Below are 13515 nucleotides of genomic sequence, written 5' to 3'. Positions count from 1 at the left end.
AACCTGGCCTAATTGGAAATCAATCCAAAAACCCTCTCTGTCAATTTTCGCAATGCTCATACTGCTAATGCTAAGGCTATTACTGCTAATGTTACCATAGCTAATATGAACTTCACTGTCTATTCATTTCAGTGGAGCTTGGCTGTGTGTCACACCAATACTGTATTGTATCCTCTCTATGCTAAAGCTAAACTGGGTTGTGTTAATTAGGCACCGCGCGGAAGAAAACAGACTAAAACGGGGAGGGGGTGACTATCTGGACTTGGCTAATAAGAAATAAAGATTTTCATTTTTCCTTGTTATACGCTTTTACATGTTTTCCCTCTGTGAACGCTACCCCAATTCAGTAAGGAAGAATAAAACAAATGGAAAACTAAGCTTTTGCGATATCTTTTGTGTGCAAAGCCTTTACATCTAAACATCCCTGATAGCGTCCTCATGCCACCCCTGTTCTGTGTTTCCCTGTTTAACCCGCAGGGTAAAGCGTACCGGGACAAGCAGCTGATCTACCTAAAGGACCACCTCGACCGGTACTATCACAGCCGTGACAGAAAGTGGATCGTGCTCTTCCCAGAAGGCGGCTTCTTGCGCAAGCGGCGGGAAACCAGCCAGGCATTCGCCAAGAAGAACTCGCTTCCTCACCTGACGCATGTGACGCTGCCGCGGCTGGGTGCCACTCAGGTGATCCTGAAGACCCTGGGGCCGCAGCAGGAGAACGGCTGCCTGGGGACAGAGGCCAGCACAGTGCACCGTAGCCAGTCAGGTGGGTGACGAACACACACACCACGTTCTTCCGTTTCACCTTACTCTGCCTCGAAATCTCCGGTCATCACCTGAGGTCTTAGTGGGCTGTGACACACCTGCAACCTGTCTTCACCTCCTCCCCTCTAATCCTGTGGTTACACTCCCCCTGCAGCCAGTCACTTCTGTCTGTACCGGTCTATCCCTTCACCTATTATAGTAATCTAGGACCAGGTCAGCCTCCAGGGCTCACCAAGCAAAGGTCTCCTTTGTTTAAATCAGGGTTGGGGTTCGGTCGATTCAGGAAGTGATTTAAAATGTATAAAACTATTATTTTGATATAAATAGCTTCTTGCTTTCAGGTTTTTGAGAAGTCATATAAAACAAGTGCCCTTTTTTCAATTATTGAATTGGAATTTCAGTTTACTCTCTGAATTGATTGACTTCAATTGGAATTGACCCCAACTTTTAACGTTATTTTACCTGATTCCAGGTAAAGCCTCACGATTCCTGGAAAAAGTGTTATCAGGACGCATCACCATGAGTCACTTCCTGCTCTTGACCTTCCCAACTCAGTACTCATACATGTGCTTCCCAGAGTGCAACACCTCTAGCTCCATACTTTACAAATTGGGGAGAGGGCGGGGGATTATGGGTACTGACAGGCAATTTTGGCACAGGAGACTAATGAAAGTTTTTTCCAAGTAGACCTAAGTTAAGTACCCTTTTCAATTAAAATCAAATTGTATTTGTCACATGCAGCGAACACAACAGGTGTAAGTAGACCTTACCGTGAAATGCTTACAAGCCCTTAACCAACAATGCAGTTCAAGAAATAGAGTAAAACAAATATTTACTAGATAAAATAAAAAGTGACACAATAAAATAACAATAGGGGGACCTGTACTGAGTCAGTGTGCGGGGGTACAGGTTAGTCGAGTTCATTTGTGCATGTAGATAGGCGTAAAATGACTATGCATAGATAATAAACAGTGAGTAGCAGCAGTGTAAAAACAGGGGGTGGGAAATAGCCCGGGTGGCCATTTGATTAATTGTTCAGCAATCTTATGGCTTGGGGGTAGAAGCGTTTTCGACCTAGGAGCCTTTTGGAGCCTGTTTGTGCCTTCCTCTGACACCGCCTAGTATATAGGTCCTAGATATAAGGAACCTTGAGTCTAGTGATGTACTGGGCCGTACGCACTACCCTCTAGAGCCATATGGTCAGATGCTGAGCTGTTGCCATACCAGGCGGTGATGCAACCGGGTCAGGATGCTCTCGATGGTGCATCTGTCAAACTGGGGACCCCATGCCAAATCTTTTCAGTCTCCTGAGGGGGGAAAAGGTATTGTCGTGCACTGTTCACGACTGTCTTGGTCTGTTTGGACCATGGATAGTTCATTGGTGATGTGGACACCAAGGAACTGGACAGCATCCATCGTGAGCCATTAAAAAGAGGACTTCCAAGAAGCCAGTTTTTCAGACTGAGCCGTATATGCCACTCCACAGAGGATTATCTAGAAAAAGCATCGGAGATGCGCATTAGGTTTCTAAGAGCCTATTCGCCACAATGTGTGGATGAAGCTCTTAATTAATTTGACATTGAGAAAAACACGAGATGAACTGCTACATAAAGGACCTGCTAAAGCTAAAGAACACTCTGTACTGTTCACAACCACATACTTTGAACTCGCGAAAAGTGGGAGACGCGATCAAGAAACACTGGCATATTTTATCACCGGGACCCAGCTTTTACCGTCTGAATTTAAAAATCCACCACTTATTGTGTATAGGAGAGGTCGCAATTTACGCGATAAATTGGTTCATGCCAACTGCCAGCCACTAAAGACAACCAGCCAGGCTCTTTTATTGCCCTCTTCCAAATGGTAGCTATAAATGCAGAGGATGCGCACAGTGCAACAATATGATGAAGTGTGAATATTTCTGCCAGCCACACACAGGAAAACGGTTCCAAATAAATGACATTATTACGTGTTATTTACAATATTAAATGTCCATGAGGGCTGTGCTATGTATGTAAAACCTTGCGTCCTCTCAAACAGAGAATCCGTGAACATTAAAGTTCAATCAGGAGAAACGACAGGGATTATCCAGTCGCAGTACATTTCAAAGACCTGAAGCATGACATTTCTACCTTTTTAGATTTTGTGGCATAGAGAAAGTTAAGATATCAGACAGGGGAGGTAATATCAATAATACTCTGAGTAAAAGATGATGTTTTTGGATTTTCACCCTCCATACATTATTTCCTAAAGGAGGTAATGATGAAATTATGTTGTATGTTGTAAATTTGAGCATGAATTATGTCCCTATTTAAGATTACTCTGTTTTTCGTACGATGTACCCAATGATTAATGAAAACTTGCTATGTCCTCATTGTGGTTTTACAAATGTGTTTAATATGTCTTATTTACACACTATTTGACTATTTATGAAATGCATATTGTTACAGTGCCTTGCGAAATTATTCGGCCCCCTTGAACTTTGCGACCTTTTGCCACATTTCAGGCTTCAAACATAAAGATATAAAACTGTATCTATTTGTGAAGAATCAACAACAAATGGGACACAATCATGAAGTGGAATGACATTTAATGGATATTTCAAACTTTTTTAACAAATCAAAAACTGAAAAATTGGGCGTGCAAAATTATTCAGCCCCTTTACTTTCAGTGCAGCAAACTCTCTCCAGAAGTTCAGTGAGGATCTCTGAATGATCCAATGTTGACCTAAATGACTAATGATGATAAATACAATCCACCTGTGTGTAATCAAGTCTCCGTATAAATGCACCTGCACTGTGATAGTCTCAGAGGTCCGTTAAAAGCGCAGAGAGCATCGTGAAGAACAAGGAACACACCAGGCAGGTCCGAGATACTGTCGTGAAGAAGTTTAAAGCCGGATTTGGATACAAAAAGATTTCCCAAGCTTTAAACATCCCAAGGAGCACTGTGCAAGCGATAATATTGAAATGGAAGGAGTATCAGACCACTGCAAATCTACCAAGACCTGGCTGTCCCTCTAAACTTTCAGCTCATACAAGGAGAAGACTGATCAGAGATGCAGCCAAAAGGCCCATGATCACTCTGGATGAACTGCAGAGATCTACAGCTGAGGTGGGAGACTCTGTCCATAGGACAACAATCAGTCGTATATTGCAAAAATCTGGCCTTTATGGAAGAGTGGCAAGAAGAAAGCCATTTCTTAAAGATATCCATAAAAAGTGTTGTTTAAAGTTTGCCACAAGCCACCTGGGAGACACACCAAACATGTGGAAGAAGGTGCTCTGGTCAGATGAAACCAAAATGGAACTTTTTGGCAACAATGCAAAACATTATGTTTGGTGTAAAAGCAACACAGCTCATCACCCTGAACAGCTCATCACCCTGAACACATCATCCCCACTGTCAAACATGGTGGTGGCAGCATCATGGTTTGGGCCTGCTTTTCTTCAGCAGGGACAGGGAAGATGGTTAAAATTGATGGGAAGATGGATGGAGCCAAATACAGGGCCATTCTGGAAGAAAACCTGATGGAGTCTGCAAAAGACCTGAGACTGGGACGGAGATTTGTCTTCCAACAAGACAATGATCCAAAACATAAAGCAAAATCTACAATGGAATGGTTCAAAAATAAACATATCCAGGTGTTAGAATGGCCAAGTCAAAGTCCAGACCTGAATCCAATCGAGAATCTGTGGAAAGAACTGAAAACTGCTGTTCACAAATGCTCTCCATCCAACCTCACTGAGCTCGAGCTGTTTTGCAAGGAGGAATGGAAAAAAATGTCAGTCTCTCGATGTGCAAAACTGATAGAGACATACCCCAAGCGACTTACAGCTGTAATCGCAGCAAAAGGTGGCGATACAAAGTATTGACTTAAGGGGGGCTGAATAATTTTGCACGCCCAATTTTTCAGTTTTTGATTTGTTAAAAAAGTTTGATAAATAAATGTCGTTCCACTTCATGATTGTGTCCCACTTGTTGTTGATTCTTCACAAAAAAATACAGTTTTATATCTTTATGTTTGAAGCCTGAAATGTGGCAAAAGGTTGCAAAGTTCAAGGGGGCCGAATACTTTCGCAAGGCACTGTATATTTGAATACGCTTATGTTTTTCCTTCGCCTCCAACCCCTTTCGATGCGTGGAACAGATGTGGTTGGGGCTAGGTCTACATAAGGGTGCAATTTTTTTTTTAACTCACAAAAGCTCTGACGAAGGCCGTGAGGCCGATGCGTAAGCTTATTAAAGATCAGTGATGCTATCGAGCAGTGTGCGGTTTCCTTTTTCCTTCATCTTGTTCAACTGTTACCATGCACCTGCAAAAAAGATTGCTCAGATGTGCTAGTGCCTTTTGTATTTTGACACCAAGGAACTTGAAACTCTCGACCCGCTCCATTACAGCCCCGTCGATGTGAATGGGGGCGTGTTTTACCCCCCCTTTTCCTGTAGTCCAAGATTCCTTTGTCTTGCTCACTTTAAGGGAGAGGTTGTTGTCCTGACACCACACTGCCAGTTCTCTGACCTCCTCCCCATAGGCCGTCTCATCGTTGTCGGTGATCAGTGTCGTCAGCAAACTTAATGATGGTGTTGGAGTTGTGCTTGGCCACGCAGTCGTGGGTGGACAGGGAGTACAGGAGGGGACAAAGCATGCACCCCTGAGGGGCTCCTCAGTGTGGCAGATGTGTTGTTGCTTACCCTTACCACCTGGGGGCGGCCCATTGGGAAGTCCAGGATCCAGTTGAAGAGGGAGGTGTTTAGTGTCCCAGAGTCCTTAGCTTAGTGATGAGCTTTGAGGCCACTATGGTGTTGAATGCTGAGCTGTAGTCAATATACCTCCTCACTGTCAGTGAACCACATGTCTGACTCCCAAAACTCACAATTGTCACTGGTAGCTTCTTTAATAAATATTTGGTGCTGTAGTCAGGGTAAGTCTGGCAGACCACTGAGTTATTCTTTCAAACTACCATAGTGTTCCTGTGAATTTTGTGGCACTCATCCTATAAATAGAATGTGTAGTGCAGATCTTGCTCAAATGTGAGTTTTATATTGGGCTGGTTGCCTGTTGAGAGAACACTCTTTCAAAACCTCAAACCATAAAATCATCACTTCTCTGTTGTGTTGCCCTCTGAGAATACTGTTTTAAATGGGGATGGTGGGCTGGATGGAGGAGGGGTGGGACACACAAACACAAACACAGTGTCTAACACGTACGAAGGAGACGGAAATTACAACAGAGGTCCCCTGGAACCCCAGCGGCGATCTACAGTAGAGTAATTTCCCCGTCTTGGGACCAAGCCTAAATAAACTGACTGACTAGGATTACATCTCCACAATTAAAAAAATGCTCTGAAAATGAAACCTTTATTTTCCCCTTCATTTTCTCCTTAACCTCATTTTTTTCTTCCATCAATCCATCCATCAGGACTGGCCTTAATTGAGCTCTGCCCCTCCTGTCCACTGCTGACAACCAGCCCCCTAGCCAATCAATAAGCCTCGCCTAATAGCCCACTGAGTTTGGGAAACAAAGACTGCACACAGTGGCAGACTGCACATACCCACACACAGGCAGGAGCCCCCACACACACAGACAGACAGGCGCACGCACACACCATCACTCACGTGCACATGCACTTTGGAATTCCCTGGCTTTAGCTCAAAATCCATTTTAAATTAGTCCTGTTGCCTTTCTCGTAATTGTAAGACCGTGTTGAGGCCAACAGTATTGAGTGCGTGGCTAAGGGATCTAGCCACCATGGGGGTTGCTAACTCCTGTGTCCTGCAATAACTCTGTGCTTACAGCTGAGCTATCCAATACATCCAGGTCTGTTGGAAAGCGTTCATACATGTAGAAAATACCTTGCATAGAACTTGCAAGTCTTCCTAGGTGAATTTGTTTTCCAATAAAAAATCATGTAATTTAAGAATTGGGAAATGTAATGATGGGGCTTGATGATTAATGGAAAATGTGTGAACAATATTTTTTGTGAATTCATTTTTCATTTTGTCATAAGGTTGGTAGCAACATGTGGAAATCATCTGTTTCAGCACAAGTCAACTACAAAACCCACAATGCAATGCTCCATGTGCAAGGAAGTTAACTTGGTAGCAAGCATAGCTCCACACAATAATACTCAAGTCCAATATCACCAGGTGAAGTAGTTAGTGCAGTTTGTTTAGGCAATTTTACAGCTAACTATCAGTTTAGGAGTCTACAATCTCACCATGTTACACCTGCAGATCGATTTGTCTCACAAAGTGGAGTCTGACATTCACAACGGCCATGCAACGCACCCTGGACTGAAGAGACAGACATATAGGAGAAGTGTGGGGGACCCTCTGTTAAATGACACATTTATAATATAATATGCCAATTAGCAGACACTTATTCATGTGTACATACATTCTACTTATGGGTGGTCCCAAGAATCAAACCCACTACCCTGGGTGTTACAAGTGCCATGCTCTACCAACTGAGCTACATTTCTCAAGGTAGGAATATCACACAAATATGATCAATGACTCATTCGAGAGAAGACAACCTGACATTAGCCAGAATTGCAATCTGACATGTATGCTTGATGTTTGTTTTCGGTATCTGAAAGTTGTATTCCTATTAACTTCCAGTATAGTGAGAGTGGCTTTATTGTAATGCTACGTCATACCGGCTGAATTGCTCAGATAAACATGAAATGACCCCGGGAATCGATAGAACATCGCTCAGAGATGCAAAAAAACGATAACATTAGAAATGGGTAAATCTTTCCTTTTAAAGCCTAATCATAGTACGCAACGCAATAACTACAAATAGCTACCCAAAATGGTGATTCCACACACAGGCACAGCGCTCTCTCTCTTTCTGACCGTACCTAGAGCCTCAGCCATCTGCATCACACAGCAGACAATGGGCCTCTCGGAGGAAATGGGATCTGATGTGAATGTGAGCGCAGCACCATCACGGCTGTGTATCGGCTCCACAACGTCACCTGGGGTAAATACTGTCACCCACAACAGCACAGAGACTGTTTGAACCCAGAACCGTGACAAGCAAGCGGACGAGCATCTCGCTGTTGGCTTAGGGGCTATTCTCAGAGGTACCGATACTCAAGAGACATTATTGTAATGTAGAGTTGCAGAAATCTCCTGTCTGGAGTGCTACCTCCGGAGTTTGTGCACAACACTGGCACAACCGCTGCCCCCCTCCAAGGCAGGGCAGTGTAAACAGACTTGTCTCATTCAGCCCAACACTTCTACAGTATAAATGATAATGCTTTTGAAACATACCCTCGTAAAACTGACTATACTACCGATCCTTGACTTTGTCGTTGTCATTTACAAAATAGCCTCCCAACACACTACTCAACAAATTGGATGCAGTCTATCACAGTGCCATCCGTGCTGTCACCAAAGCCCCATATACTACCCACCACTGTGACCTGTATGCTCTCGTTGGCGACTTAAATGTTAAATGTTAAAATATTCGTCACCAAACCCACTGGCTCCAGGTCATCTGTAAGCCTTTGCTTGCTAAAGCTCTGCCTTTTCTCATCTCACTGGTCACTGTAGCAGCACCCACCCGTAGCACGCGCTCCAGCAGGTATATTTTAACTGGTCATCCCCAAAGCCAACTCCTCCTTTGGCCGCCTTTCCTTCCAGTTCTCTGCTGCCAATGACTGGAACGAATTGCAAAAATCACTGAAGCTGGAGACTCATATCTCCCTCACGAACTTTAAGCGTCAGCTGTCAGAGCAGCTCACCGATCACTGCAGCTGTACACAGCCAATCTGTAAATAGCCCATCCAACCAACTACCTACCTCATCCCCATATTGTTTTTCTTCTATTTTGCACACCAGTATTTCTACTTGCACATCCTCATCTGCACATATATCCTTCCAGGGTAAATTGCTAAATTGTAGTTACTTCGCCACTATTGGCCGATGTATTGCCTTACCTCCTTGCTTCATTTGTACACAGATTGATTTTTCTATTGTGTTATTGACTGTAAGTTTGTTTATTCCATGTGTAACTCTGTTGTTTTTGTCACACAGCTTTGCTTTATCTTGGCCAGGTCGCAGTTGTAAATGAGAACTTGTTCTCAACTGGCCTCCCTGGTTAAATTTTTAAAAAAATCATAAACATCCCTGGGTCGACTCCTCTTTTCAGTTCGTTGCAGCTAGCGACTGGAACGAGCTGCAACAAACACACAAAGTGGACAGTTATCTCAATCTCTTCATTCAAAGACTCAATCATGGACACTCTTTTACTGACCGTTGTAGCGGCTTGTGTGATGTATTGTTGTCTTTACCTTCTTGACCGTTTGTGCTGTTGACTATGCCCAATAATGTTTGTACCATGTTGTGTGCTGCTACCATGTTGTTATGTTGTGTTGCTACCATGCTGTGTTGTCACGTGTTGCTGCCTTGCTATGTTTTTGTCTTAGGTCTCTATTTTTGTAGTGTTGTCTCTCTTGTTGTGATGTGTGTTTTTGTCCTATATTTATATAGTATTTTTATTTAGTTTTTATCCCAAGCCCCCGTCCCGGCTGGAGGCCTTTTGCCTTTTGTTAGGGCGTCATTGTAAATAAGAATTTGTTCTTAAACTGACTTGCCTACTTAAATAAAGTTTAAATAAATACATGATGGAAACTTCTTTTATTTTTTTTCGTACATGGGAATTTACCTGCAAAAGGTATGTTTATGTTCACTATGTCATCACACAACGCCTTTTATCTGCAACAAGTCAGTTGAATGGAAACACACCTCTGCTGGGATAATGCGAATATTGTGTTTATGCAGATTTTTGGGATATTCGCATGAAAATCTGTCGCCAATTGGATGGAAACCTAGCTACAGACAGAGACGACTGCAGATGGACAATATAACTAACCAGGCTGAGCTAGCTTTATGTTTATGCAAGGCCTTTGTATCTGTAATAAAACATATATATATTCTCATACAGTGTCATCACTATTGTGGTGATTTAATTATTCCAGTCAATAATTTATTTAAAATAACGTAAATATATGGGTCTATTTTAGGCTACAAATACACAGCTTACGCTATAGATGCATGACGTTACTGCTTAATTTCCCCTAGCCAGGCCCAGATGTGATCAGAGCGCATTGGCTTCTTGCGGCTGTGGTTATCAGAAGGCTACAGTTGATCAGACTGAAGTGCAGATTAATTGTGCATGAGTTGACAAATCATGAGGCATGAAAAGGGGGGGTTGGTGGATATGAATTCACTTATGAATTCACTTATACCCACGTTTTCAGTTGCAATTTCCTTTTACTACATGAACTGATTTGCATGATATTGCTAAAAATGAAGACGGGTGTGTTGTAAGGTAGGCCTGTTCTACTGTTATATTCGTATGGAAGGGTTAATCATTCATCTTTGATAGGCTAGTGATACTTAAAGACATGCTGTTAGCAACTGTGTGCTTTTTTTCTTGAAGCAAAAATGTAATGTGTAGCCTCTAGACGAGAAAGTAAATCCTTTGTCTGCACATGCTTGGGAATTGTTGCATTATTCAAGAGTGTAATGTGGTTTGGTTCCATTATTCAAACGTGTAATATGGTTAAGTGGAAAAGTCACTTGCATGCTTACTGGCTGGTTTTAGTAAGCTTTATATGGGATTTTCCTGTGTGCCAGTGGCCAATCACAGGTGTCTATTAAACTCCTGGTTCAGTAGAAGGTATGAACAAGGAACCTCCTGATTGGTTAAAAGTGTGGCCTGACTTTCCTTTTTGCCAAGGAGACATTTGTCCCTGGCTGCATCTTAAATGGTACCCTATTCTCTCTATAGTGCACTACTACCCACGATCCCTGGTCCAAAGTAGTGCACTATATATTTGGAATTAGGGTGCCATTTGGGATCACTGTGTATGCTCCCCCCATAACTGTTTACAGCAGCCAGGCTACTCTGATGTCTTATCAAATGAGTGGCTGTGCTGTCATTACAGTATTGTTTGTCGCTGGTGTACATGGATGTAGATAGAGCTTGGCAACACACCTGTTTCGGAGCTGGCGCCAAGCTATTACCTACATATTACCTACCCAAGGATAGGTGTTCTGTTGTCCAGCATCAACATTACCCACCTGTTGGCCAGCATCAGCACTCTGGTCTTGTGTAATTCTGTCTGAGTTAATCTTAGCAACGTTTTGAAACGGCAGTTGTCCAAGTGCTCTTAAGTGATTTACATTCTAAAAGACCTGCGTGAGCTGGCAATCTTTTTTTCCACCTCAGTTTTTTTTCCTGCCTTCGCCATCTGGTAACGCACATATGCGCGAGCGCACACACACAAACACTACCCAGTCAGCCACTTAAGCAAGCCATCCACAATCCTTCTCTCACTCACTCACTCACTCACTCACATTTTACACTCACTCACTCACATTTTACACTCACTCACATATTACACTCACTCACATATTACACTCACTCACACAGGCCACATCTATATTGGTAGGCCAATGCAGCCTTATGTCATAGATTAGAGGCCCCTGTGACGCCTTCCTAAACCAGGTCTGCGTCTCAAATGGCACCCTAATTCCCTTTATACTGCACTACTTTTGACCAGGGCCTATATGGAATAGTACCATTTGGGATGCAACCCAGGAGTGATGGAGTGGAGTAATGGCTCTGTGGCTGTGCCCTCATCCTTGCTTCCTCCGTCCTTTCCTCAATTCATTTCAAAGCTCATTGGAGGAGGAGGTCTGACTGAGGGACCATAGATCCTTCCTTCCAACGGGCTATGAAAAGGAATTCAGTAAACGAGGACGGAGGAATCAAGGATTTGACCACTATTAATGTTTTCAAACCCGTCCTGTATGTCTGTGCCAGACGTTCCTCGCCTGATGGTTTGAAAGCCCTCAGCTTCACTTGTCCTCTCTGTCACAGCCCTGAGAACACACATCCCTCTCTGACAAACACACACACCCCTTACAGCGCTGTCTGTGCGTGTGAGTTTGTTCGAAAGAGAGACACTTTCTCTCTCTCTCCCTTCTATCTCTCATCCCGCTTTCTCTCTCTCTCCCTGCCCACATCTCTCCCTCTGCGCCCACATCTCTCCCTCTCTGCCCACATCTCTCCCTCTCTGCCCACATCTCTCCCCCTCTGCCCACATCTCTCCCTCTCTGCCCACATCTCTCCCCCTCTGCCCACATCTCTCCCTCTCTGCCCACATCTCTCCCTCTCTGCCCACATCTCTCCCTCTCTGCCCACATCTCTCCCTCTCTGCCCACATCTCTCCCTCTCTGCCCACATCTCTCCCTCTCTGCCCACATCTCTCCCCCTCTGCCCACATCTCTCCCTCTCTGCCCACATCTCTCCCTCTCTGCCCACATCTCTCCCTCTCTGCCCACATCTCTCCCTCTCTGCCCACATCTCTCCCTCTCTGCCCACATCTCTCCCTCTCTGCCCACATCTCTCCCTCACTGTCTGCCTATGATGCCATCTAATTCATGTCTTAACTCTCTCTGTCTGTGCAGGTAGTAAACCCAAAGGCCTGCAGTGGGTGGTGGACGTGACCATAGCGTACTCCAAAGCCAGGCCCATGGACATCCAGACGTGGATCTTTGGCTACAGACCTCCCACAGTCACGCACGTACACTACAGGTAAGGACTGAGCCTAACTACACTGACACCTCTCTCTTGCTCTGTCTGTCTCGCTCTCTCTCCGCTTCTCACCCTCTCACTTGTTGAGTATCAGAGGTTGGGTTAGTTTTGGCCAGGTTGCGGTACCTATATCTTTGTCTGGCACTCTTTCTCATAGAAAATGGAATAAGGATATCCCACGGCTCTTGTTGTTAAGATCTAGTAATGATGGATTAATTAGACAGAGGGTGGTTGCTGTTGCCTCTCACCAACACTCTCTGCCTCTGCTGTGTACAGCAGGTTCCGTATGTCCTTCCCTCAACAGTTTCGACCTATCATTCTCTGGCCATTCTCATTAAAGAGGACTTGTATTCTAGAAGATTATGATACCCTGACGACACCGCATGAGTCACGTGCGCGAGCGTTGCAAAATAAATTTAGAATGATGTTATTCAATTATTGCACTCACAATGCTCGCTCGCGTCAACGAGCGTCTGCGTTGCCAAGGGCTAAAATAGAAGTCATTCCTATTTCTGACGCAGATCGTGCTGCAAGTCCTGCCTCTCCCATCTCCTTATTGGTTTATAGAAGCAGGTACCCACGTGCCATCTCCTCATTGGTTATACCCATGTGGGTGATTGAAAGACGAACTGTGTTGCCGGTTGTCGTGGTAATACTATGAAAGTTTTGATGCCAATCACCATATAAGTTCAAAGATGAAAAAGCCTGGAAGGAGGAGAGATGACTATAAACGATTCGGTTGGCAGTTTTATGTGTGGATTAATTGTCAGAGTAGAGGACCTTGTGCATTTCAGGTAAAATAACAACCTAATGTTTATATCCCAGGACAAATTAGCTAGCAACAGCAAGCTAGCTAAATGGGACAAATTAGCTATCAAGTGCAAGCTAACTAGTTAAATTGGCATAAATGTTTAATGCTTTTCGACCTGTCCCCAAATTAATGTCATTGGTTCAGAGTTTGTTTTGATATTTTAACCTGCGTGTCGTGATCGCGCGCAGCCGGTTTGGGTTCCGTGTAAGTTCTTTAAAAATACTCTTCTGGGCCTCCCAAGTGGTCTAAGGCACTGCATCATAGTGCTAGCTGTGCCACCAGAGACTCTGGGTTCGAGCCCAGGCTCTGTCGCAGCCGGCCGCGA

The 13515-nt window shown here is 44.0% G+C and overlaps 1 protein-coding gene across 2 annotated transcripts in view; it reads left to right on the top strand.

Moving 5' to 3' along the window:
• Positions 1-13515, top strand: part of LOC118386644 (acyl-CoA:lysophosphatidylglycerol acyltransferase 1-like) — a 79655-nt gene that overhangs the window by 43135 nt on the left and 23005 nt on the right. For both annotated transcript variants that reach the window (XM_035774354.2, XM_035774355.2), the window contains exons 5-6: positions 478-763; positions 12253-12379. In XM_035774354.2, the coding sequence (XP_035630247.1) occupies positions 478-763; positions 12253-12379 (413 nt within the window). The remainder of the gene's footprint in view (positions 1-477; positions 764-12252; positions 12380-13515) is intronic.

Source organism: Oncorhynchus keta, chromosome 8 (assembly GCF_023373465.1).
Source record: "Oncorhynchus keta strain PuntledgeMale-10-30-2019 chromosome 8, Oket_V2, whole genome shotgun sequence".
Lineage (NCBI taxonomy): Eukaryota > Metazoa > Chordata > Actinopteri > Salmoniformes > Salmonidae > Oncorhynchus > Oncorhynchus keta.
This window is presented reverse-complemented; position numbering and strand designations above follow the sequence as displayed.